Below are 27,094 nucleotides of genomic sequence, written 5' to 3'. Positions count from 1 at the left end.
CTGGGGACAGCTCTTTGGGAAAGGACCATTTTGCACAAATATTGCAAAATATAGAAGAGAAATCAGTACCCTTAAAAGATGGGGGTAGCTTGCTTTCTGCACATCACACAATACCACAAGTCATCACTTGTGTGCACACACAAGACTTAAACATGCACATATTCAATTATGGCACACAGAAAAATAAATTATAGGAAACATTCACAAGTCGGCTGTCCCACTTGGCGCTTTATGGGAAGATGTCTAAGCAGGCCTCTCTATGGATAAATCATCCACCCCATACAAACCAGAAACCAGCAAGAGCAATAATGTTACAAACAACTGGGTTGAACCCATATATCCAAAGGGACCTGGATGATTAGTCGTTGAGAGCAAAGGGGTCCCGGACTAAAGAAAGTAGTTTCAAAATGTACAAATTATTCAGATATTCAATATAGTTCAAACAACAAATCCAGAAAGTGTAGTGTTTTTATTTTCACCACACTTGTTTTACCATTTTATGGTTATACGATATATATCAAAAAAGACAAACTTTCCATATTTTCACAAGTCAGTGTGCCCATATAGGAAAAGGGGAGGGGAGTGCAGGGTATAGATTAAAGATAGTTGTGATTCACTTCTTTACTTCGTGACATAAACAAAATACATTTAACTTCATGTATATGTACTACTGTCGAATGGTCCCCACCTGAGAAGAGCCACATCATCCCCTCCCCTTTTCCTATATGGGCACACTGACTTGTGAAAATATGGAAAGTTTGTCTTTTTTGATATATATCGTATAACCATAAAATGGTAAAACAAGTGTGGTAAAAATAAAAACACTACACTTTCTGGATTTGTTGTTTGAACTATATTGAATATCTGAATAATTTGTACATTTTGAAACTACTTTCTTTAGTCCGGGACCCCTTTGCTCTCAACAGCAAGAGCAATAAGGCAAGGTTGGGCAGGCATGTGGATCAGTACTGACAGTGATCATTGAAGCAGTGGGACTGGTGCCTTCGTCTAATCCTCAGGTTGGAGAAGCTGTTTTACAGACTACGTCACCAAAACCTTGGAAGGGAAAAGCTGCAACCCGAAATTGGGTAGAGGAGGAGTGAGGCAAATAAGGATTTTTGTCACCCAAAAGGAGCAAAATGAAACCATCACAAAGTGAATTAGAACTCATTACTTTTCAAAGAAATGTTAGCTGGTCAATTTGTTTTGTTTACTGATAAGCACTCCTTGTTAATATTAATTGCATAATCAATTTAATTGTTCACATAAAGTAAATGAATTCTGGTGGAAATACCATTACTGTGCCTCTCCTGTCAGGAGGACGTTTCAAATACTTTTGCATCACCCCCTGAATGAGCCTTCACTAGATTCTCCCACCGATCACAAACCCCAAGTTTGTGTACAATCCTGCTAAATGCTCCCCCATCAAAGGACCCCTACAAACTTACAATAAAGTAGAGACAACGCTCTAAAATTAAACTCTTCTTCCTCGTGTTTGTGGTGGCATTCACTGCCATATTAGGAATCTGTCAATCATGAGTTTAGGGCATGGCTCTCGAGTCTTTGAAATCAGCCGGTACAGGTCATCACTCAAAAAACAAACTGTTTAATTTCTTTGCAATAGAATTAAGCGAAAATAAATATAGCTGCATAAAACTTGAGGAATTCCAATATGTGGGTATGTTTACGTTCCTTCTCTTAAATCCGGTCTCGATTAAAAAAAATAAAACAGAAGCGGCTATGACAAGATGGGGCTGTGGTATATAGTCATGTCGCTGTCACACCTCGTTGAATGACTGAGAGTAACTGGAGGCCAATGATCATTCTGACTCAACTCGTTACTACTGCACTGCAGTGCAGGTGTATCTCACAACCGCTTCTTACATTATGCTGCGTTACAGGATCATTTGTGTGAACTTGATCATTAACTGCATGAATGGTAGCTTACATTTTTTTTAAAAAGTTTATTCCTGCACAGTTCATGAATACACAGATTAAGGGCAACTATACAGCAGTGATCCACCTGATTTGACAAAGTGCCACGAACAAACACATATGTTAAGTTTCGAACACAGAACATCGGCTACATACCTGAATTTTAATGACTCCATTTGAGAGCTTTCCTTCTTGTTTTTTTAATAGAAAGCTTCGGATCAGCCTCTGGATCACGCAGGCAGCCATGTTTCTCCGGCTCAACCACGAGCGTGTTGCTCGCTGTAGTCTGACGATTTTGGATCGTTCAGCTAAATACTTTTTTTGTTGAAGCCTGGCACGAAAACAACTCTATTCCAAAACAGAAACAAAAGCATATTGAGCTTTAATGTGTTGTCACATTCAAACATTGAATTTACCGTCGCAAAGTCAAGTGCAAAACTTGCTTGCAACTTGACATCCATTTGGTTACATATGGATGCATCACCAATTGGTACAAGGTTAGGATGTCGTAGTTGGCACTACAAGGCAAAGGATGGTGTAATGATTCGCCGGTCCTCCAACTGCACATCAACTACATCAGGGAAGGGACAGTGACCAGTAGGCACTTACCCCTTCCTGTGAACTCCATACAGAGCTCCCAATTAAATCGCTCCGGACATCTGATATTAACTATCCAAAGGAAGTAAGTTTTCTGTAAGTGAATCGGATGTGCTGTAGGGATTCTGGTCTCTGAACAGAGCAGGAGCAAACAGTTCAGGCGGGTGGAGTTAAAAGCCCTTCGAATCACATGCTAGGCATACCATGCCTTTCACCCTCTCCCCTCAGGTGCTTCTCTCAGAGCCAAGCACCCTACAGTCCTCCTCTCACAGCCAAGCACCCCACAGTCCTCCTCTCACAGCGAAGCACCCTACAGTCCTCCTCTCACAGCCAAGCACCCCACAGTCCTCCTCTCACAGCCAAGCACCCTACAGTCCTCAAACGAGAACTTGCTGGGCGCCACCAGGGCAAACAGATCTGGTCTGACGGACAGCCCTCCACTGGGACTCAAAATATGAACTTCAATACCTTCACACAGCCCCATCAGTCTCTGATGTTAAAGCACAAGTTACTACTTGTGTAACGATATATCTGTAAGAGACATTGGTTAGTATTAGATTCCTTACCTTAGAATATACCCAGGCGTCAGACTGGATCCGGAAATGTTTGCGTAGCAGTACCCTTGCGCGTCGTAAGGCGTCGTCTGCGGCTCCGCGTCCGTCGTCGGCGTCGTGGGCGCCGTGATGACGTCATCGGAGTACTTAGACGCCGCCTCCGCGTGCTGATGTCAGTTCTTAGACACAGCTTTTCCGCGCCAGAAACGCAGAGCCATGTTAAAAACCAACACTGGTGCCATTGAAACTAGGGCCCTGAAGGGGACAACCCTAACCCTAGATATTGGTTCGCAGAACGGGGAGGATGGGTGAGTCGGTAAAGAATCTAATACTAACTAATGTCTCTTACAGATATATCGTTACACAAGTAGTAACTTGTGCATCTGAAAGAGACACGTTAGTATTAGATTCCTTACCTTAGAATAGATACCCCAGCAATACCAACCCCGGTGGTGGGTCTGCGAACCAATACTCACACCAGAAAGTCCTGGAGGACGGAACGGCCAAAGAAGCCATCCCTCCGGACTTGGTTGTCCAGGCAGTAGTGTCTCGCAAACGTGTGCAGCGATGCCCACGTAGCTGCCTGACAGATGTCTTGTAAGGGCACACCCCTGCCCAGGGCAGTGGTAGTCGCCGTGGCTCGGGTTGAATGAGCCCGCAATCCAGCAGGGGGCTCCTTCCTAGCCAAGGAGTAGCATGCCTGGATACACAAGATGATCCACCGGGAGATGGTCCGCTTGTGCACAGCTTTCCCCTTCTTAGCGCCCACGTAACCAACAAAGAGTTGGTCATCCACCCGGAACTGGCGTGTGCGATCCAGATAAAACGAGAGCGCACGTTTTGGGTCCAGACGATGGAGCCGCTCTTCCTCTTTAGAGGGATGCGGTGGTGGAAAGAAGGTAGGCAAGGTGATAGACTGCCCGATGTGGAAGGCCGTGACGACCTTGGGCAGGAAAGAAGGTTTGGTACGCAGCACCACTTTGTCCGGATGGACAGAAAGGAAAGGTGGAGTACAAGAAAGAGCCTGGAGCTCACTCACTCTCCTGGCAGAGGTGATGGCAACCAGGAAAGCAGTCTTCAGAGTCAGAAGGCGAAGAGGGCAATTGTGAAGTGGCTCAAAGGGAGCGCACATCAGAAAAGTCAGAACCAGGTTCAAGTCCCACTGAGGCATCACAAACGGAACAGGAGGAAAAGTGTGAGTGATGCCTTTAAGAAATCTGTTCACAATAGGGGACTTGAACAAAGAAGGCTGATCAGGTAGCCTGAGAAAGGCTGAAAGGGCAGAAAGGTAGCCCTTGATAGTGCCCAGAGCAGAGCCCTGCTGGGCAAAAGAAAGAAGGAAGAGAAGAACCTCTGAAAGAGGGGCAGCAAGAGGATCCACAGCCTTCGCTGTGCACCATGCCACAAATCTGTTCCACCTGCAGGCGTATACCGACTTTGTGGAGGGACGCCTGGCTGCCAGAATGACGTTACAGACTTCAGGAGGCAAGTCAAATGGCCTCAACTGTCGCCGCTCAATCTCCAAGCATGGAGGTGGAGACTGGACAGGTTCGGGTGGAGGACCGTCCCCTGCTGCTGCGACAGAAGGTCCTCCTGAAGAGGCAGACGAACCGGGGGATCGACTGACATACTGAGTAGCTCGGGATACCAGTACCTTCGAGCCCAGTCCGGAGCCACAAGGATGACTTGGGCCCGGTCGCGCCTGATCTTCTTCAGCACTCTGGGCAGAAGTGGTATAGGCGGAAAGGCGTACAATAGACCACAACTCCACTCGCGACGAAAAGCGTCTCCGAGCGAGTGCCGCCTTGGAAATTCCAACGCGCAGAACTGATGACATTGCGCGTTCTCTTCGGTGGCGAATAGATCTAACCAAGGCTCTCCCCATTGCTGAAAGAGGCCTTGCGCCACGTCCGAGTTCAGACGCCATTCGTGATCCATCATGCACCTGCGGCTGAGTTCGTCCGCCCTGGCGTTCAGAGAACCTGCCAGGTGTTAAACCACCAGGGTCACACCCTGATGTTCCAGCCATTGCCAAAGGCGCAGAGCCTCCTGGCAAAGGGTCCACGACCCCACCCCGCCCTGTTTGTTGCAGTACCACATGGCGGTGGTGTTGTCCGTGAACACCTGCACTACACTCCCCCGGACAGAGGGGAGGAATGCCTTCAGTGCTAGACGAATCGCCCGAAGCTCCAACATGTTGATGTGGAGTCGAGTCTCCGCCGGAGACCAGAGGCCTCTGATCTCCGCCTCTCCCATGTGGCCTCCCCAGCCCTGGAGGGACGCGTCCGTTACAACTACGTGCTCCGGTTGGGGAAGGGAGAGGGATCTGCCGCAGACCCAATCGCGGTCCGTGAGCCACCACTGCAACTGTCTCGCAGTGCCCTCCGAGATCAGGACATGGTCGGATAGGTTGCCTTGATGCTGGGCCCACTGAAACTTCAGGTCCCACTGCAGAGCCCGCATCCGCCATCTGGCGTGATGCACCAGCAGGATGCAGGAGGCCATCAGCCCCAGAAGCCGCAGCGTCAACCTGACCGAAACCCGGGATAACGGCTGAAAGATGGGAATCAGAGCCTGAATATCCCGGACCCGCTGCTCGGGTGGATAAACCCGAAACTGCGCCGAGTCTAGAACCGCTCCGATGAAGAGGAGCTTCTGAGAGGGGCACAGGTGTGACTTTGGCACATTGATCGAGAACCCCAGCTGATGCAGGAGGTCTGCCGTAGTCTGGAGGTGGCTGACGACTGTCTGGGGCGAGCCCGCCTTCAACAGCCAGTCGTCGAGGTAGGGGAAGACTGAAACCCCCAACCTGCGCAGATAATCTGCGACCACCGCCATCACCTTTGTGAACACCCGTGGGGTGCTGGTAAGGCCGAAGGGGAGCACGGTAAACTGAAAGTGCTCGTGGCCAACCGTGAACTGCAGGTAGCGCGGTGGGCCGGCAGGACGGGGATGTGGAAATAAGCGTCCTGCAAGTCCAACGCTACCATCCAGTCTCCTGGATCCAGGGCAGACCTGAGCCAGTGTCAGCATCTTGAACTTCTCCTTCCGGAGGAAGCCGTTGATGTTCCGTAGGTCCAAGATAGGGCGCAGGCCCCCTTTGCCCGTCTTGGGTACCAGGAAGTAGTGGGAGTAGCAACCACACCCTACTTCTGGCCCAGGAACGCGCTCGATGGCCCCTTTGGCCAAGAGGGCCGTAACTTCCTCCTGCAGAAGTCGCAAGTGATCCCCCGATACACGGTGGTTCTGCGGTGGCATGGTTGGAGGAGTCACCTCGAAGGGGAGGGAGTAGCCCCTTCGGACGATCTTCAGCACCCACCGGTCCGACGTGACAGTGCGCCAGTGGAGGTGGTGATGGCGAACCCTGCCCCCCACTGGCGTAACATGGGCCTGAAAGCACGGACTAGGAGGGTTTTGAGGCGGATGCTGCGGGGGAAGGTGTGGACTGACCTCGCCGCTGCCCACGACCGCCTGGACGGCGGTTCCCACGGCCGCCACCGCGTTGGGTATTGCCCTGCGGCGCGTGGCTGGCGGCACGTGCGGGCGCACCCCTTCCGTGGCCACGAAAGGAGGGATAGGCAGCCGGTTGCTGGCGTTGGCCCGAGAGGCCTAAGGACTTGGCCGTAGCCCTGGAGTCCTTAAAACGCTCAAGCGCATGGTCTGCCTTGTCGCCAAAGAGGCGACGGCCATCGAACGGCATGTCCATGAGCGTGCTCTGGACATCTGCCGAGAAGTTGGCGGATCTCAGCCAGGCGTGGCGTCTGACCGCCACCATCGTTGCCATCGCTCTACCCAGCGAGTCAGTGGTATCCAGCCCACACCGGATGGAATACTTGGCTGCATCCCGGCCCTCCACAAGGGCTTGGCCGAGTTTGGCCCGTACCTCCAACGGACACTCTGGCAGCACTTCCGCGACCTTATCCCACACAGAGTGGGTGTAACGTCCCAAGAGGCAGGCGGTGTTGGAAGACCGCAGGCCCAAACTAATGGATGAGAAGATCTTCTTCCCATACTGGTCATACCTCTTGGATTCCCGATCCGGCGGGGCCGACGGGAACGCGGTTTGGGAATTGGAGGCCTGGATGACCAGGCTCTCGGGGGTAGGGTGGGAGGACAGAAAACATGGGTCGCCCGGGGCGGGGCGGTGGCGTCTGGCCACGTTCCTATCTACGGGCGAACCCGTAGCGGGCTTGGACCAAGTGCCCAGAAGAACGTCAGTCAAGGCCTCATTAAAGGGCAGCAGAGGCTCGGCCGAGCTTGACTGCGGTTTAAGGACCTCAGTGAGGAGGTTAGTCCTCACGGCCGCGACGGGGAGCTCAAGGTTTAAGGCCTTGGCAGTCCTCATCAGCACCACACTATATGTTGCCCCCTCCTCCGAAGCCACGGTAGGAGGGGAGACAAACCCAGGGTCTGGAGAGGTGTCCAGGCCACTGGCCTCCCCAAGGTCTTCTGTCCAGTCCTCATGAGACCGACACTCACTGGTCAGAGGGTCCTCAGACCCCTCCCAGTCCTCTCCTTCACCCATCTCCTGAAATTCAGGGTCCTCAACCAATGGGGCCTGTTCATAAAAGTGAAATTCACCCAACGGCGTCTGGAGCGGCACCCAACGGGGCCGCCCCGACGGCCGAACAGGAACGGAAGTAGAACCGGGGTCGGCGCCGCCCGAGGACGGCGCCGGAGGCAACACCTGAGGGTCCGACGCCGGGGAGGCCGTCAGATCCACCGGCGACGAACCAGATCCCGAAGGAGGACCAGCGGCGTCCTGCGGCGCCGGGTCCGAAGGCGCCGGCGGCGTCGGAACAACTGAACCCCTCGGCGACGGACCCGAAGGCGCCGGCGGCGTCGGGATAACAGGGGCCTGCGGCGCCGGGCCCGAAGGCATCGGCGGCGTCGGGGCCGAAGCACCCGACGGCGTCGGGGCCGGAGCCGCCGACCCGCTAGGGCTCCCAGACGGGTCCGCTGGGCCCGGAGGCGCCGCGGAGCCCGTCGGAGGAGAGAGTTTCCGCATGGCCATGAGGAAGCGCTCGACCTCCTCCGGCGTCGCGTCGAGCCCAGGGACCGTAGGGTATGGGGCTCCAGGGACCGTAGGGTATGGGGCTGGACGCGGCACCCGCGACTCCGACGGAGCCGCGTGGGCGGTGTCACCCGAACACCCGGCCGCATCGCGCGAGCGTCGGGGGGAGTCCGAGGAGCGATGACGCCGCTTGGACTTCTTGTGCCGCTTACCTGGCAACGACTTCGACCCGGAGGAGTGCGGCCTACTCTCGGAGCTGTGGTGGCTCCGGGCCCGCGACCTGTCCCTCGACCTCCCGTAGGATCGGGACCTCTCGCGGCGCGGGACCGACTGCCGGAGTTCGAGTCGCCTACGGGACCGCTCCCGCCTGGCTTTCGAAGAGAGGGCCCGGCAGTCGGAGCAGGCCTTGTCGTCGTGGTCGACGCCCAAACACGACAAACACACACGGTGAGGATCCGTGACCGACATCAGCCGGTCGCAATCGTCGCAATGCTTGAAGCCGGGCATCCCTATCGGCACCGTTTCGGAGTCGAGAGACTTCGAAATAGTAATCAAAAGGATCAAAAAGTTTAGTCAAAATTGACTAGGGTTACTGCTTTTTCCAGATCTGCGCTTGCTGGCGCGGAAAAAAGAAGAACTGACGTCAGCACGCGGAGGCGGCGTCTAAGTACTCCGACGACGTCATCACGGCGCCCACGACGCCGACGACGGACGCGGAGCCGCAGACGACGCCTACCGACGCGCAAGGGTACTGCTACGCAAAAATTTCCGGATCCAGTCTGACGCCTGGGGATATTCTAAGGTAAGGAATCTAATACTAATGTGTCTCTTTCAGATCAAGAAAACAAACAGCTGACACAGACAGTAACAACTAGAAACAAAAGTAAACTTTCTGAATAAAGCTCATTCAAAATAATTCATACTTGGAAGAAATTCTGTTTATATACAAAGATTTAAAAGCATTTATGCATGAGCGGTGACAAAACAAATGTTCGAGGTGATGAAAACGTACATATTCTTGAGGTGGGGAAAGAATTTTGGAGAAATGGCCGTTTGCATCCACCTCCCATGCTAATGTTGCGGCATTTAATTATCTTAAGGAAAAACTGGTGATCCCTGCGCGACTGCCTAGCAATGCCCAGACATAGGCACTTACCTGAATGAAGACCACTGTGTCCATGTGTCTTTTGGCGCGTCTCAGCGCGAGGTACACCCTGAACTTCCTTTGAATTTTGAGAGCAGACAAATGGTGATATGCCGCTGCTGAGAACCGCAGCAGCCTCCGTTCTCGCTTTTGTTGTTCGATCTAGATGGAAAAATAAGTCACAATATGTTACTACTACAGACACCACCTTTGAAAACAAACAAAGGCTAATCTAGCGTTTCCACCTCATTGGGAAACCCTAAAGCTATCTTTTGACAAAGGTTTTTGGATGGTGCACACCCTGAACTCATGTACTGGAAGGCGCGCTGATATGGGAATCAAATGCCTTAACTGGACCATGGAAATCCTGGATATTTAAATAATGTCCTTTTAGAATCAATAGTTTTTAGCGCATTTAGGTGAAAACTGGGCTCTGAAATGCAACCTTCAACACCATTGTTTTTCCCAAAACATTATAGTGGGAGAGGCCCCCAAACACCTCTTAAGTGCTTGCTTGCTGTAAGTCAGCTATGGGCATTATACATTGAAGCAGCAGTCGATACAATGCCAGAAGCAGAAGTGGGCAGTGACATTTCATGGCTGGGAGCAGCCAACAAGATGCCCCACCTCCTGCATAGCATCTTGGGTACTTTCAAGATGGCAGAATCACGTTGAAGTCTGCTCCACTCCTGAAACTGCAAAACGTTCTCCCGAGACTTCAATGGGAGCCCCAGATGTGGCTTTTGCAAGTTCCCCTTTAGTCTCGGAGATAGGCATGCCTATTCTTGTCAGAGAGGGTCAGACAATCACCCAATGCAGATTTCACCACATACACTTTCTCGATCAGTAGACTGCCAATACTCTCAAGTAGGCCATTGTACAAGGGAGACGTTTGAACAGCCAACTAGCCAGCGGGTTAATGAAATCCAGCAGGGCTGCGAGAAACATTAATTTCATGACGAAGGGAGCAATTTCAAGTGATGGGTTACGGGCAAGGAAATTGCTTGGTTATATACAGATAATTAGAGAGCAAGAATTGTGGATGTGATAAGTCCCTGAGAACTCTTTCCATTTAAACCCCTTTTGAATCAGTAAGTTCAGTTTATCTATACAAATGGAAGTTGATTACTTGTCTAAAAAGTCATCAATTGCTCTAATGTTGGCCTTCTTAGGTAATGAGAATGCATATCCTTGTATAGGAATACTCTTTTGTCCAACTTAGATTATACGAGTTAAAATTTAATATAGTTTGCTACTTATTATCTATAAATCCAGAATTAAGATCTAGTATGTTATTAATTGAGGGATACTGTATTTTACTAAATGTGTTAAAAACAACAAGATTCATTCAGTGATGGATTACCACTAAGAATATTTTAAAGCCTCTGTTTCGAAGGTATTGTACTTCAACTCGTGATATATCACAGAAACCTTTAATATATTTGATTATTATTTTTAGATGAAGCAATATATCTTGGTCAATTTTAAAAGCTTTTAAAAATATATATCTATATACTCGGATATTTACGATTTGAATGTTTGTATTGTTTTACGGACAATCTGATTAAAGAAAGTTATCTTTGACTGATGTATCTCATTACAGGACTAAAGGAAATATTACACACAAAAAAGGCAGGAAAGAGGGCCACATGAATCTTATTTGTAAGGACTCCAAACATAGGGAAAGTTGTCTCATCCCTTTTCTGTGTTGCACTAGTGTAACTACAGTGAAACACAACAGACTTTAGTCAAAATAAATGTTTTTTTTCTTTTGGAAACCTAATTAAATTAGACGGTCTCCAAAGGCCACGCCCACTTTGAGGATCCTATCTGTCACAGGGTACCTGTGTGCACACATCATGGCGAGTCAGAAAATAGTCTTCCTCGCACATGCTCTCATACAACCAGCGAAGAGCCTCTTACCCCAGCTGAGCAGCAGCGGAGCTTATATTGACAGGCAGACACTGGTCATTACAGCTTAAAATCATATTGAGAGAAGATTACAAGTAGGTGGTAATCCATTTTGGAATCTCACCCAAAATCAGGCAATCCAAAAAAAAAAAAAATCTAGGTGATATTAAGCGAATAAGAACCCACTTCACATACTAGGGACAAAAAAGCAGCTTCAATTAAATGAGGATTACGGTTATCACAATAATAGGTTACATAATTCACCAGCAATGCCCCACAACATCCATTTGCCTCACCCATACAAAGCATAACGTTTGACATACATACCATTCTTCTAACCAACCAGCCGCGTGTCAGAGCTTGAAGCTGGGTAACTGCATCTCGAGTTTTGATGTACTTCAGCCTGTCACGTCGCCCTTCATGAACAGCTCGCAAGTAGCTTTGCAAGGTGAGTGCAGCAGCTTTTAGTCGGAGAAATGTACGCCTCTCTCGAAATCCTCTGTAAGCTCCTTGGATCAATAATGCAGCTTCTTTTTTCTAGTTATAAAAAGGCACCAATGAAAAAAAAAAAAACAGACGTTCCATAGTATTCAAGACGTTAATATCACTCTAGTTAATAAATTGCCATAGTGAATGTTGAGTACTTAACTTCGCATAATCGCATAAGTGCGTACATCTTTTAAAGCGACAACTGCTGTAAAATTCAAACTAATTTCTTTTTCAAAAGGATAAAAATGCAAGCAAATTAAATGCGACACAAAAGAGTTTAAAATTGTTAATTATTTTAAAAATGTCCATCAGTGCTTTTTCTGCGCTGATGGGGGAAGGAGGAAATTCGAATAATCATGTAGGGTTCTGGTTGCCCAAAACAGTCTTATTAAACCCAAGCCCAGCTATTTCTAAAATATTAATATTAGTAAAATATAGTTTATTTCCTGTGTTTTGCTATACGAGACACGGTTCGTATCACGTAGCTATCGATAAGGAAAAAACTTTGACCAGCGTACACGCAGAAAAAAAACAGTTTTAAACACTAACTGTATCAAATATGCCTGACTGCCTGACCAGAAAGAAGCTAATTTGTATCAGCATTCCTCGTTTTTTTAAATCTGCAGAATATGCATACCTCTACAATGCGAGCTTCAACAGTAATAAGAATACAACATTGTCAGCATACAACCTGAAACATTCCACCTGTCCCACCAAACCCCCTTCCCAAACAAAAAAAACTCAAGCATTGTCAAAGCCGAGAGGTCGGACGTAATCCGCCAGCCTTTTGGGAATTCTTGTTTTGTCATGACTTTTGCAAAACTTTGTCTGAGAAGCATCTAAAGAAAAACATTGACTAAAGCCAAACACGTTTTTGGTCTCAAAAAAAGCATACATTACCATAGTATTCCCTGGCACTGAAGCAAACTACTTTGTGTGAATGTGCTCCTTGTGAAGGGAAAACATGCCATAATCCATAATTTAGTGAGCCAGTAATTTAAGTGGGGTGACGCATTGCCCCTTTATTCATGCTCTAGTGGGTTGGAACAAAATATGAATAACACATTCACAAACACATGGATTGAGTGTGGACAAAGAATCCTATAAATAATTATTTCATACACAATTTCATAAAATCAAAAGGTCTTGGCTAACACAAGGCCTTTGTACAATGTCGGGCGGTCAGGAAACTACCCAGCAAGCAGGCGGCGGCGGTCTGACTGCCTATTACGATGCGGCCACCGGGCTGGCGGCCACCGGGCTCCTTTTCACTGAATCTTGTGATGCGGCTGCAGCACAAGCAGTCGAGCAAAGGAGCACTTCCTGCACCTCCATGCACCGTGTGCCATGCAGCATGTGGTGTGTAGAGGTGCATGGGGAGATGACATTTGACACCTGGACCACTTTACAGTGCCCACGACAAACGGGGCCCTGTATGGGGCCCCCAAAATCCATTTCCGAAAGCCTTTTCATGGCAGTCCTTCAGACATGAAAAGGCCCTTGGAAAGGGATATTGGAATCCCGAGAGCGGGGCCTGCCTCGGCACCACATCCATTCGGGATCGCAGTTCTGACCGCCACCACAACAGGATCACTGATCCTGTCAGAAATGGTAAAACAGTAAAGAAATAAAGGAAAAGGAGAAAAGGAATGGAAGATTGAAAAAGAAGGAATACAAGAATGAAACTGGAAAGACAGGAATGAAAAAGCAAGAACATAGTGGAGAAGGAAGAATGAAAGAAATACACAACAGTTTAAAATGGACACAATCTATTATGCTGGGAAATACCAGTAGTCAGATAAAAGTACACTTCAAAAGTAATTTACAACAACATGAGCAGGTGACAGGAACTGACAAAGCATGGAATGGCCTCTGCTCACAAATGGTAACAATCGTGCAGTTGACACATCAGACTCTAAACACAAAGGCACCATTAAAGAAACAAATTAAAAACAAAATTATGGGCACAGAAGGGCACTAGTTTGTGTGCTGGTGTGCTCCTCGAGAAAGGGCCAAATGCAGTCAAGCTAAGTGACATCCAGTGGCTGAAGGGGGGTGACCCCATGCTGTATGCTATAGCGGGCGGAAGTAAAATGTGAATGTGACACTCACAGAATAATGGATGAATAAATGATGTATATTGTACATATTTTTTTTAAAATCATAAACGTCTTTAACACCAGAACTAAAAATAAATATATACAGGTGTATCGCACAGTTTATAGTTCTCAGAAACGTATGGCAGACTGGTGTATAGCTCTGAACAAAGAGTTATAATAAAATATATGCCCCATTAAACAATCTGTCCGACAAACCTATTATTCCAAGAAGTGTTAAAAGGTACCCAAGAGCATACATTTACCTTTAAAAGTTGTCTCCTGACACATGCTCCCCTGTATACCGACTGGATTTTAATTACTGCGGCCTTGATTGTCTCAAACTCCAGGCATATTGCCCTTGCTGTAAGCGTTTCTCTCCACCGTCTTTGTATAAGAACCACAGCAGCACGTATCTTCAAAAATCTAATGAATTACAAACAAAAAAATCAATTAATTTAAACGAAACGGCCTTAACTTTAATGTCAAAGTTATCATCATTCCACAAATTCACATTTGGGAATCGCAACTTTTTTTACTGAATGCAACAATTTGCAAGCAATTCTGCGATTAAATTCATATGACAAAACAAATCTTTATTAAAAGATACTTAGCAAATTTCAAAGTGGGCAGACTACATGCAACAAAGAAAATTGTACCAGCCACGAAAAAGCAAATAAAGGCAAGAATAATTCCAAAAGTTAGATTACAATTTAACCTGCAACAAGAAGGGTAAATGAGAAAAAAAGCGTCTGAAAAGCCAACAGGTCTTGCCTTTTTGCTGCGAATTCTATGTCAGTCCACGGAGGCTCCGATTATGCTTCTCTTATCTTTACTGACAAAAACAGCAGCCAATAAACTTTAAACTGGCATGACCCCGGAAGGACAACCCCCTCCACCAGTCTGCACCAATCACTGTCCAGTCCAACACAACAATCCTTGTAAAACCGGAACCTTCCTCTTTCTTTGCTGCTGCAGCAGCGAGTTAAGTGCCTTTCCCTTATTTGCTTCAGCGTATGGGGGTTTATGGTGTGTGATTTTGTGATTGTTTGTTATTGCGCGACTTTGTATAGCGCTCCTTTATCCGACGTCGGGTTTCTTCGTTACCCGGTCCGCCGTCCTGCGGTGTGCGTTGCGCGTGTGAGCGCGTTAGGGGGCGGTGGAGCAGGAGGAGGCAGACGCAGCTTGCCCGCGCGCAGGGAGCAGTCGAGTGTGTGCCCCCTGTACGACGCGAGGAGCCGAGTTCTGATTTTGCATTACCGGCTCCTCGCGAAGTGCGCGTTTCTAGGCTGCATCAATCCTTGGCCTCATAGGAACGCTGACCGGAGCGTGTCCGGATTAAGAGCTTTGCTCTAGGGGAGCATGAATGTTAATAGGGGTCTCCTTCCACCGTATAATTACCTGCCTCTGTGGTGTGTTGGCAACTGGGGTTGCAGAGTGTGTGTAGAGGCACCCCTGGGTTGCTCCCCCCTGTTAATCTCCTCCTCGCCTCCTTTCACTTGGATATGGCGTATTACGCCGAGGAGGGCAACCAGTGGGTCGAATTCAATGAATACGAGCAGTATGAGCCTGAGGAAGAACAATTGGAGGAGAACTTAGGTGAAGCCCTGGCTACCCACGACCAGAGCTCTGTTAGTAAAGCCCTGATTAAGGCGTTAAAGCCTTTTACTAAGTCCCATCATACCTAGGGCAAGAGAAAGTTTAAATCCTCACGCAAGGGGGATACCTCTGCTCAGTCCCAGGCCCACAAGTTAGCGCAGATGGCCAAGTCAGTGATGAGGGACCATGGCTCTATGGCTTATCAGACATCGGGGGATTCCTCCTCGACGCCACCTGGTACTTCGGACTCGGAGGTGGATTCGATTGCTTCTAAAAAGAAGGCTAAGAAGACTAAGCACACGGCATACAAGGCAGATGATAGTCAGGTCCCTAAGAACCTTCTGTTTGACCCTAATAGTATAGTTCACCCTCGATCCACGGAATGGGTGCCCTGTGCTGAAGTTGCGCATTATGTCACCAATAACTTGCGTCAAGGTTTTGAGAGTGGGGTGCGAGCCACGTTGAGGTCGGAATGCCCCAGACCTTCAGTGACAGGGAAGGTGACGGATACTCCGGACCTTGATCCTACCATGACAGCGTTCATGAGGAAGTTCGCTAAGGACCCTAAAAAAGGGCTGGATAGAGCATGGCGGGGGTGCCAGGACAAATTGCTGGACGTCTCTTCGACCCCTTACTAAAATTCTGGAGGCTGCGGTCAAGGCCAAGGAACAGGACGTGCCTATGGATACGTCTGATATCATGGAATGGGCCCAGCGTGCCATGTGCTTTTTGGGAAATGCGAATGTGGCTCTGTCCACAGAGCGGAGACGCTCTTTTCTGATGCGGATTGATTCCCAATTGGCAGAGATGGCCACCAATGAACCAGGTTCTATGGCTAACGGCATGCTCTTCGGAGACAAGTTCGTTAAGGAAATGGGCAAGTACGTCGCCACTTTCTCCGCGCTTGACAAGGCGCAGACTACGATAAAAAAGGTGCTTCACACCGGTGTTTTTGACAGGGCCGGACGTCAGCGAGGGTCCGGCCGAGGTTTTAATCAGACTTCACATGGAGGTGAGCAACGAGGCAGAGGTTACCAGCGCTCCAACTTCTATCCCTCCCGTAATCGAGGAGGTCGTGGCAGAGGACAGAAAGGAAACTACCGAGGACAACAAAATAATTCAGGAGACAATTCCTATTCAGGGACGAGTTCTTTGTGCAACAGAACACATGGTGGGAGGCAGACTGGCCTTATTTATTCACAAGTGGCGGGAACTAACAACCGATCCCTGGGTGTTACAAACCGTCCAAGGGTACCACATAGAGTTTTATGCCTCCCCCGCGCAGCGTCAAGCGCCCGCGCCACTGCATTTTTCCCTACAAGAACAGAGTTTCATAGACGCAGAGGTGCAGGCTTTGCTCAGAAAGGGAGCAGTAGTGGAGACTTTGCCACACGTTCAGGGCTTTGCGAGCACCGTCTTCGTGGCTCCCAAGAAAGACCAGGGCTTTCGACTGGTTTTAAATCTCATAGATTTCAACGCATGGGTTGTGTATCGGCACTTCAAAATGGAAGGCATACATTTACTGCGCGACATTCTGTTAGACCAGGATTGGATGGTACGTCTGGACTTGAAAGACGCATACCTGACGGTGCCCATTTTTCTACCGCATCGACGCTTTCTTCAATTTCAGTGGCGCAACAAGTGGTTCGAGTTTGCTGCCATGCCCTTTGGCCTCTCGTCCGCTCCCAGGTGTTTCACCAAACTGATGAAACCAATAGTTCAGTGCTTAAGGGAGAGGGGCGTAAGGCTGATCATTTATCTAGACGACATCCTGATTTTGGGATGCTCGCCGGAGGTTGTTTCACTCCATCTGTCATAGACGGTTCACCTCCTTCAGGAACTGGGCTTCCTTTTGAATTTGCAAAAGTCCATTCTGACACCTTCACAGGTTATGGAATTCCTGGCGTTCCAGGTCGACTCAGTGAAGGCTCAATTGCTCTTACCGCTCAAGAAGAGGTTGGCCTCGTCCATCCAGGCGATCTTTCCGGGTCCCTTGCATTACAGAGCTATGCAACGATTTAAGGCATTGCATCTACGCAAGGGTGTGACTTACGCCCAACAGGTTTTCCTGTCGACGGACGCTCGCACGGAGATGAACTGGTGGTTGGAGCATATGGAGGCCTGGAACGGCAGAGCCATCTTTGCTGTCACCCCAGAAGTGGTGATGGAGTCGGATGCGAGCCGGTGGGGCTGGGGAGCCCGTTGCGGCTCTGTTGAGAACGGGGGCCGCTGGTCCCGCTAAGAATTGAATCTCCACATCAATTGCCTGGAACTCCTGGCGGGTTCCTTTGCGGTGCGTACTCTATCCCCTCAAAAGATTTCTTGTTGCATTCTCCTACGCATGGACAATGTGTCCGCGGTACGGTATATAAATCGCCTCGGAGGCACCAGGTCTCGACTCCTGGCGGAGATAGCCAAGGACTTTTGGCATTATTGCCTGGACCATCAAATCTCGGTGACGGCAGAGTACATTCCGGGATCTGTCAATGTGACAGCGGATTGGAACTCTCGGTATTTGAGGGATGCCAGCGATTGGAGGTTGCATCCCAGGATTTTCAGGGCTTTAGACCACTTATGGGGTCCGTGTGTGATAGATCTGTTTGCCTGACGGCTCAACAGACAGTTGCCCCAATTCTTCAGTTGGCGTCCGGATCCGTTGGCGATCAGCTCGGACGCCTTTCTTCAATCTTGGACGACGGGCATTCTTTATGTGTTTCCTCCGTTCATCATGATCCCGAGGGTTCTAGCTCAGATTCGGAGGCAGAAGGCGGAGGTGATTTTGATCTCCCCGTGTTGGAAAACTCAAGCGTGGTTTCCAGTCGCGATGAGTCTTGCATGCGCATCACCAGTGCGAATCTCATCGTTTCCAGACCTTCTTACGGACCCAGTGGGCCTTCAACATCCGCTGGTCCTTCTGGATCAGTTGTCTCTCATGGCGTGGAGACATTCTGGAGACGCTGGCAAGTGCCGGGAGTTTCTCAGGACACTCTTTTTCTTGTCACAGGCATGGGCACCTTCCACCCACAAGCGTTATGAGTCAGCTTGGAGACGTTGGGTTGGTTGGTGTAACGAACAGCAGGGAGATCCAGTGGGATCAGATATCTCTATGATTGTGAATTTCTTAGCAGATTTAGCACAGTCGGGCTTGGCATACAGATCGGTGAATACTTTCCGATCAGCTATTTCGGCGGGACATCCGCACGTGGATGGTAAACCTGTTGGGGAACATCCACTGGTGTGTAAGGTTGTCAGGGGGATCCGGCTGGTGAACCCTCCTCAACCCAAGTATACTGAACTTTGGGACGTTTCTGTTATCTTGCGTTTTTTATCGGCTTGGCCGGCTAAGGAGGGTCTGTCTAGGAAGCAGCTCTCACCGAAACTTACGATTTTGCTATGTTTGATTTCCTGCAGAAGAGTATCGGACATTCAAGCACTGGATTTGTCAGGTAGAGTATTTACTCCCACGGGAGTTTCCTTTACAATTTCGAAGCAAACTAAGACACACTCAAAATGATTTCCTATCCTGCATTTCAAGTGTAGCAGTGTGTCCATAATCCTATCACCCTGGGCACCGGTGGGGGCTGAACCTTCAGCGAGTGTTCGAACGCATGTTGAATCGACAGTTAACCCACATACGAAAGTCACATTTCACAGTATGTTTTGATTAATACTAATTGATACAAAATAGATATGCAACAACAGTGATTTAATATTGATTATCGAGAATGGAATAGTATCAGTGATGCCTTATTTGTATGATTTCAGATTTCCCTGATGAAGGTGCAATACGCACCGAAATGCATTGGAAAATTGTTAAATCTGGTGAAAACGTTCCAATATGAACATGTGAAACAAACATGAGAAATTTGTTTGAAAAAATGAAATAAAACTAAATCTGAAACCAAAGTTCAAAGTAGTTACACAGAAATTTATGTACTACCATATGCGTTTGAACACTCGCAGAAGGTTCAGCCCCTACCGGTGCCCAGGGTGATAGGATTATGGATCAATAGTCCTGCTACACTTGGAATTATTCGACACTCCCCAGGAGGATGGAGATATCCTGGAGCACGGATTAAATCAGTAAAGACAAAGGCTGTGCACATCCCACGACTTACAGCTATCCTGCATTTCCTCACCACAGTAAATTGTGTGTAGTAAAGTGTTTAAAGGTATATGAGGATTGTACTAGAGAGTTTAGGAACGATTTTGGTCAATTGTTGATTTCTCTACAGAGACCTTTCCGCCCAGTCGCCAATGCTACTCTGGCCAGGTGGGTTTCCTGGTTGTTGAGTCTGGCGGGTATTGATTCCTCCAAATTTGGAGCTCATTCTGTTAGAGGGGCTATGGCCTCAAAATCCTTTGGTGCCGGTTCTCGGCTTCAAGACATCATGACTGCGGCTGATTGGTCATCTGAATCTACTTTTAAAACGTTTTATCATAAACGTATTGTGGATGTGGCCTCGGTGGTGGAGGAGAAACTTTAAACTAGCATAATCGGAGCCTCCGTGGACTGACATAGAATGAAAAATTGTCTAGCAGACGCGACAAAGAATTTTCAATTCTATTAAGGACACGGAGGCGAGGATTATCCCACCCGGGTTGACAGTGATGTACTTTGTATGGTGATTTGAAGATGTGATGCATTTTACGCACCCGAATGATGTTTATGGCTTGTTGTATTCCTTACTGTTGGAATAGCCATTACGACATGTATTTTCATTTCAGGTGATCAGCACAAGCAGACCTGAGAAAAGATTTCTGCGGGCAGAGCTGGTTTTCAGCTGAGGAGGAGAAGTGTTCCCCTTCGGACAAGAGGATGCGATAGTTGCCACGTTGGGTTCCGATCTTGGTTGGACTGTGGAGGAAATCGCAAACAAAGAGGAAGGTTCCGGTTTAACAAGGATTGTTATGTGTTGGACTGGACAGTGATTGGTGCAGACTGGTGGGGGGGTTGTCCTTCCGGGGTCATGCCAGTTTAAAGTTTATTGGCTGCTGTTTTTGTCAGTAAAGATAAGAGAAGCATAATCCTCGCCTCTGTGTCCTTAATAGAATTGAAAATTCTTTGTTGCGTCTGCTAGACAATATTTCATTCAGACCTACTAGCTTTGATAATGCTTTTCACGAATGCTCCTAAACTTTGAAAAAAACACACAAAAAAGTAACTGCTGTAATGCCAATGCGGAATACACCGGTGAAAAATAAAGACAAAAATCCAATGACGCATATGTAAACTTGCATCACCAAGCATCTGTGTGTATGCGTCAAAATCCTACCCTAGTGTCACCACACATGCGCATGCGTTATTATGAGGAGGCCATTTTGATTTTTTTAAATTCTAAGATGGTGAACAACAATCACTGAGCAATACATTAAAAAATCTTGTACCAGCTTATTTTTAGGTCTCGCCTGTCAATGCGATTGCGCATTGAGCTTGTTAGGTCTCGCCTGTCAATGCGCTTGGGCATTGAGCTTGCGAGAATATAGGGGCTTATCCAGAGGTTAACCAAACTGGCGATTTCATGCAGTGCCCGTGAAAAGCAAGCTCAATGCGCAAGCGCATTGGCAAAAAGCGCGTGCACATCAAAGCCACCAGCCTCCCTCCCACAGGCATCTCAAGCTTCCCCCAGCGTGCGCTCGGCCTCAGGCCGGTATTTCTCCTCCCCTAATTATTCACTGCGCGGCCGGCCGGCACATCAAAGGCTGCTGCTCCCCGTGCGTCTCGTCACCCTTCCTCCCTTGTAATTATTTACTTCACTTTAGTTTAACAGTTCTTCTTCCTCATCTTTGGTACACGCAGTTGAGTTCGACTGACCTTTTTCCCTCTTAAACATTAGTATAGCGAGATAACAATCCCAGTGATTTTCAAAATGTGGGCCCTTAATGTTTTGTTCTCGTCAAAATCCCAATGTGTTTTTAGCTTTTACTGAATTCTATTCTAACAGTAGCTTGATTTAGCAATAAAGCCAGTAAAATGGGCTATCGTGGTAATAATTCCTGTTCTTTAAATGATGCCACGGTTTTAGATTTGAGGTTTTCTACAGTGTGGTCCGTCTCATCTAGATGCCAGAACACTTAGTTTACACTGTTGTTTAACAAAAAAAGTATAAGCAAAGTATAAAATCTGAGCCACACCAGTTATATTTACATTAAATTAATATTCTAGAACCCAGTTTATTGAACTTGGTGTATACCTTCATGTTTTAGTGAAGGAGGACTTCCTAAATGTAAGACTCTGCTGGAGGTCTCTCTATGACTGACTGTCACCCCCCCCTCGCGCGCTCTCTCCTCTGCAGCTCATCTCTGCCCCGCTCCCCATGCCGCAGTCTCTCCCTTTATCTTTAATTTGTGGCCGAGGCGCCGCCAGCCAGAACCTAAACAAAGCGCAGAAATATTTCCTGTTTCTGTCTCTCCTCCTCTTTCTCTCTCTTTCGCCGCTCTTTCTACTCTAATATATCTGCCTCTCTCGTGCCCTCTTTTCCACTGTCTATCGCTCTCTCTCTGTGCCTTTGCTTCTCTATCTTTTCAACTGAGCCTGTCTCTGCCTCTCTTTTTTCAGCTGTCGCTATCTGCCTCTCTCTGTGCCTCAGTCTGCACCCCTCTCTTTTCCTCGGTCATTCTTCGCTTCTCTCTATCTTTGCCCCTGAATGTCTCTGTCTTTTCAATTGTGTCTGTCTCTGTATCTATCTTTCCACAGTCCGCCTCTGCCTTGCTCTGTGTATCAGCCTCCCTGTTTGTGATTTCCACTGTGTCTGTCTCTGCTTCTCTATCGTTTCCCCTGTATTTCCCCCCCTCTCTGATCGGCTCTCTGCTTCTGCTGCTTCTCTTTCTTTGACAATGTGTCGTCTCTGCCCCTCTTTCTCTCTTCCCTGCCTGTCCCTGCCTCTCTCTCTTCCACTGTCTGTACCAGCCTCTCTCTCTGACTGCCCGTCTCTCTTTCTGTCCCGCTGTCTCTCTTTTCTACTATGCCTCTCTCACTTTTCCACGTTCTATCTCTGCCCCGCTCTCTCTTTTTGACTTGCTCTCTCTGCCTGATTCATTGTTTTCTTGCCCTGACTGTCTCACGCTTTCTCTCTTTGAATGCCTGTCTCCATTTCTCTTCCGTTGACTCTCTGTCTGCCTGACTTTTCTACTTTGCCTCTCTCCTTTCTCTCTCATGCTTCTATCTGACTCCTCTGCCCGTCTCTGCCTTTCTCTCACTATTCACTTCCTGCCTTTGACTCTCTCTGTGACTGCCTCTCTCACCCTCTCTTGGAATGCCTGTCTCAGCTTCTCTCCCTCTTTGACTGTCTGTCTTTCTCAGCTACCCCTCCCGCGCGCTCTCTCTCCTCTGAGTCTGCTGGAGGTCTCTCTATGACTGTCTGTCACCCCCCCTCGTGCGCTCTCTCCTCTGCAGCCCGTCTCTGCCCCGCTCCCCATGCCGCAGTCTCTCCCTTTATCTTTCATTTATGGCCGAGGCGCCGCCAGCCAGAACCAAAACAAACAGCAGAAATATTTCCGAGCAGTCGAACAGCATTCAAATGCAGCACCACTCAGCACCACCACATTATCACTCAGCACCACTACATTATCACTCAGCACCACCACAGCACCACCCAGCACCACCACAGCACCACCCCAGCACCACTCAGCGCAACCACAGCACCACTCAGCGCAACCACAGCACCACTCAGCGCAACCACAGCACCACTCAGCGCAACCACAGCACCACTCAGCGCAACCACAGCACCACTCAGCGCAACCACAGCACCACTCAGCGCAACCACAGCACCACTCAGCGCAACCACAGCACCTCTCAGCGCAACCACAGCACCACTCAGCGCAACCACAGCACCACTCAGCGCAACCACAGCACCACTCAGCGCAACCACAGCACCACTCAGCGCAACCACAGCACCACTCAGCGCAACCACAGCACCACTCAGCGGAACCACAGCACCACTCAGCGGAACCACAGCACCACTCAGCGCAACCACAGCACCACTCAGCGCAACCACTTTATCACTCAGCACCACCATATTATCACTCAGCATCACCACATTATAGCACCACCACATTATCACTCAGCACCACCACAACATCACTCAGCACCACCACAGCATCACTTAGCACCACCACAGCATGACTCAGCACCACCACAGCATGACTCAGCACCACCACAGCATGACTCAGCACCACCACAGCATGACTCAGCACCACCACAGCATGACTCAGCACCACCACAGCATGACTCACCACCACCACAGCATGACTCAGCACCACCACAGCATGACTCAGCACCACCACAGCATGACTCAGCACCACCACAGCATGACTCAGCACCACCACAGCATGACTCAGCACCACCACAGCATGACTCAGCACCACCACAGCATGACTCAGCACCACCACAGCATGACTCAGCACCACCACAGCATGACTCAGCACCACCACAGCATGACTCAGCACCACCACAGCATGACTCAGCACCACCACAGCATGACTCAGCACCACCACAGCATGACTCAGCACCACCACAGCATGACTCAGCACCACCACAGCATGACTCAGCACCACCACAGCATGACTCAGCACCACCACAGCATGACTCAGCACCACCACAGCATGACTCAGCACCACCACAGCACCATCACAGCACCACCCACCACCACCACTTTACCACCCAGCACCACCACAGCACCACCACAGCATCACCCAGCACCACCACAGCACCACCCAGCACCACTACAGCACCACTACAGCACCACTACAGCACCACCACAACACCACCCAGCACCACCGCATCACTCAGCACCACCACCACAGCATCACTCAGCACCACCACAGCATCACTCTCTCTCTGACTGCCCGTCTCTCTTTCTGTCCCGCTGTCTCTCTCTTTTCTACTATGCCTCATTCACTTTTCCACGTTCTATCTCTGCCCCGCTCTCTCTTTTTGACTTGCTCTCTCTGCCTGATTCATTGTTTTCTTGCCCTGACTGTCTCACGCTTTCTCTCTTTGAATGCCTGTCTCCATTTCTCTTCCGTTGACTCGGTCTGCCTGACTTTTCTACTTTGCCTCTCTCCTTTCTCTCTCATGCTTCTATCTGACTCCTCTGCCCGTCTCTGCCTTTCTCTCACTATCCACTTCCTGCCTTTGCCTCTCTCTGTGACTGCCTCTCTCACCCTCTCTTGGAATGCCTATCTCAGCTTCTCTCTCTCTTTGACTGTCTGTCTTTCTCCGCTACCCCTCCCGCGCGCTCTCTCTCCTCTGAGTCTGCTGGAGGTCTCTCTATGACTGTCTGTCACCCCCCTCATGCGCTCTCTCCTCTGCAGCCCGTCTCTGCCCCGCTCCCCATGCCGCAGTCTCTCACATCTTTCGCATCTTTCACTTATGGCCGAGGCGCCGCCAGCCAGAACCAAAACAAACAGCAGAAATATTTCCGAGCAGTCGAACAGCATTCCCATGCAGCACCACTCATCACCACCACAGCACCACCACATTATCACTCAGCACCACCACATTATCACTCAGCACCACCACAGCATCACTCAGCACCACCACAGCATCACTCTGCACCACCACAGCATCACTCTGCACCACCACAGCATCACTCTGCACCACCACAGCATCACTCTGCACCACCACAGCATCACTCTGCACCACCACAGCATCACTCTGCACCACCACAGCATCACTCTGCACCACCACAGCATCACTCTGCACCACCACAGCATCACTCTGCACCACCACAGCATCACTCTGCACCACCACAGCATCACTCTGCACCACCACAGCATCACTCTGCACCACCACAGCATCACTCTGCACCACCACAGCATCACTCTGCACCACCACAGCATCACTCTGCACCACCACAGCATCACTCTGCACCACCACAGCATCACTCTGCACCACCACAGCATCACTCTGCACCACCACAGCATCACTCTGCACCACCACAGCATCACTCTGCACCACCACAGCATCACTCTGCACCACCACAGCATCACTCTGCACCACCACAGCATCACTCTGCACCACCACAGCATCACACTGCACGACCACAGCATCACTCTGCACCACCACAGCATCACTCTGCACCACCACAGCATCACTCTGCACCACCACAGCATCACTCTGCACCACAGCATCACTCAGCACCACAGCATCACTCAGCACCACCACAGCATCACTCAGCATCACCACAGCATCACTCAGCACCACCACAGCACCACTCAGCGCAACACCAACATCACTAGACACCACCACAGCAACAATCACCAACAACACAACTTTATTACAAACAAAAAACTCCTGTGGCGTTTGTAATCCTGCCCCCTGCGTTGCCCCCTCACCCTCACACTGTGCTTGCATCTTTGTTTGACTATTTTCAAGACCAACACATAAAAAATTGTCATTTACAAAACCAATAGCTCCAACTTTTCTAATGCGAGACCTATTGCATTTCCAATGCTTGTTTTTTAGAAAGGATTGCAGCTGCCAGGCCCTCCAAAAACAAAGACATGAACATACAAACAATCAAACAGGTAGGAGCAGGTGAGAGAGAAAAGGTGGAGCAGGGTGGGGGAGGTAACAATTAAATACTGCCGAGCAGCGATAGGGAGCTGGTGGCAGGGTTGAATGATAATTACTAAGGAACACAAACCAAATGTGGTCAAACGGGTGCCGGAGGGTGGCCCTATCCATACTGAGATACTCTGTAGACCAGAGAGGCCTTGGTGCGCCTCACTTCGAGGCCTAATACATAGCAGCTCAACTGCAGTGGCTATCCAGATGGATGGCCGTATCGGCCCTGGAGGAAACTGGTGTGACGGCCCTGCCAGACTTCAACTAGTATATAGAACCTGGTTCTCCCTGCTTCTCAATCGATCCAAGGACTGCCCTAACTAGTTGAGATGGTGATATGTTTACTAACAATGTAAAGCCCAGTACATCCTAAATATTCTGTTATGGGTCTCTTAGACCAGCAGTCTCGCCTGGATGATTGAAAACTCATGCAGTGGACAATAGCTAGTCTTGTAGTGGTCAGGATTTATTCCAAGAAGGTTTATTGCAGACTTTGAGAGATAGGTAGTAACTACATAAAGGACAGTTTTTGACCTGTGGCTTAATCGCACACATACTGCGCACCACATTGGCAATATTGAATAAAGAACCCGCCCACCAACCAACGCATTCATTGGATATATTCGACCTCGCAGGCAGGTCGCTCCCCACGCTGCTGCACGGCTCTGCCTGCATTGTTTTTGCCTAATCTTGTATTTTTCCCCTGTGCATAACTTTCTTTCTTGCCCGGGCTTGTTTTCATTCCCCTGTGCCTGCACTTGCTTTCTTGCCCAGACTTGTTTTTATTCCCCTGTGCCTAACTTGCTTTCTTGCCCAGACTTGTTTTTATTCCTCTGTGCCTGTACTTGTTTTCTTGCCTAAACTTGTTTTTCCTTCCTGTGCCCAGTTCTCCCGCGGCCCCCGCCCATTTTTCCCACCGCTGCGTCCCTGTGGTCCCGCCCACCTGCAATCAATCCCATTCGCCGCCCCGCTCCTGCCTCACAGCTGCTCCTCCCTCTCACATCCCCTCATATGGAAGCCGCTATGCGGCCGCGCTCAGCGGGCGCGCCGCTGGCGCACCTAAGGCAAGCCCGTCTGTGCCCATCCGTGCCGGGACCGCTCCCAGCGCCAGGACCCCTGGAAACCACGACGCCCGACACCGCTACGATGCCAGAACCCTCAACGCACTCAACACTGGACGATCAC

At 49.2% G+C, this 27,094-nt stretch overlaps 1 protein-coding gene across 1 annotated transcript in view; it reads right to left on the bottom strand.

Annotated features, from left to right (window-relative positions):
* Nucleotides 1-27,094, bottom strand: part of ASPM (assembly factor for spindle microtubules) — a 453,390-nt gene that overhangs the window by 90,445 nt on the left and 335,851 nt on the right. The window contains exons 22-25 of the mRNA XM_078644067.1: nucleotides 14,007-14,166; nucleotides 11,483-11,692; nucleotides 9,257-9,406; nucleotides 2,092-2,283 (exon numbers count right to left, since the gene is read on the bottom strand). Coding sequence (XP_078500193.1) covers nucleotides 2,092-2,283; nucleotides 9,257-9,406; nucleotides 11,483-11,692; nucleotides 14,007-14,166 — 712 coding nt within the window. The remainder of the gene's footprint in view (nucleotides 1-2,091; nucleotides 2,284-9,256; nucleotides 9,407-11,482; nucleotides 11,693-14,006; nucleotides 14,167-27,094) is intronic.

Source organism: Lissotriton helveticus, chromosome 1_1 (genome assembly GCF_964261635.1).
Source record: "Lissotriton helveticus chromosome 1_1, aLisHel1.1, whole genome shotgun sequence".
In the NCBI taxonomy this organism is placed as follows: Eukaryota; Metazoa; Chordata; class Amphibia; order Caudata; family Salamandridae; genus Lissotriton; species Lissotriton helveticus.
This window is presented reverse-complemented; position numbering and strand designations above follow the sequence as displayed.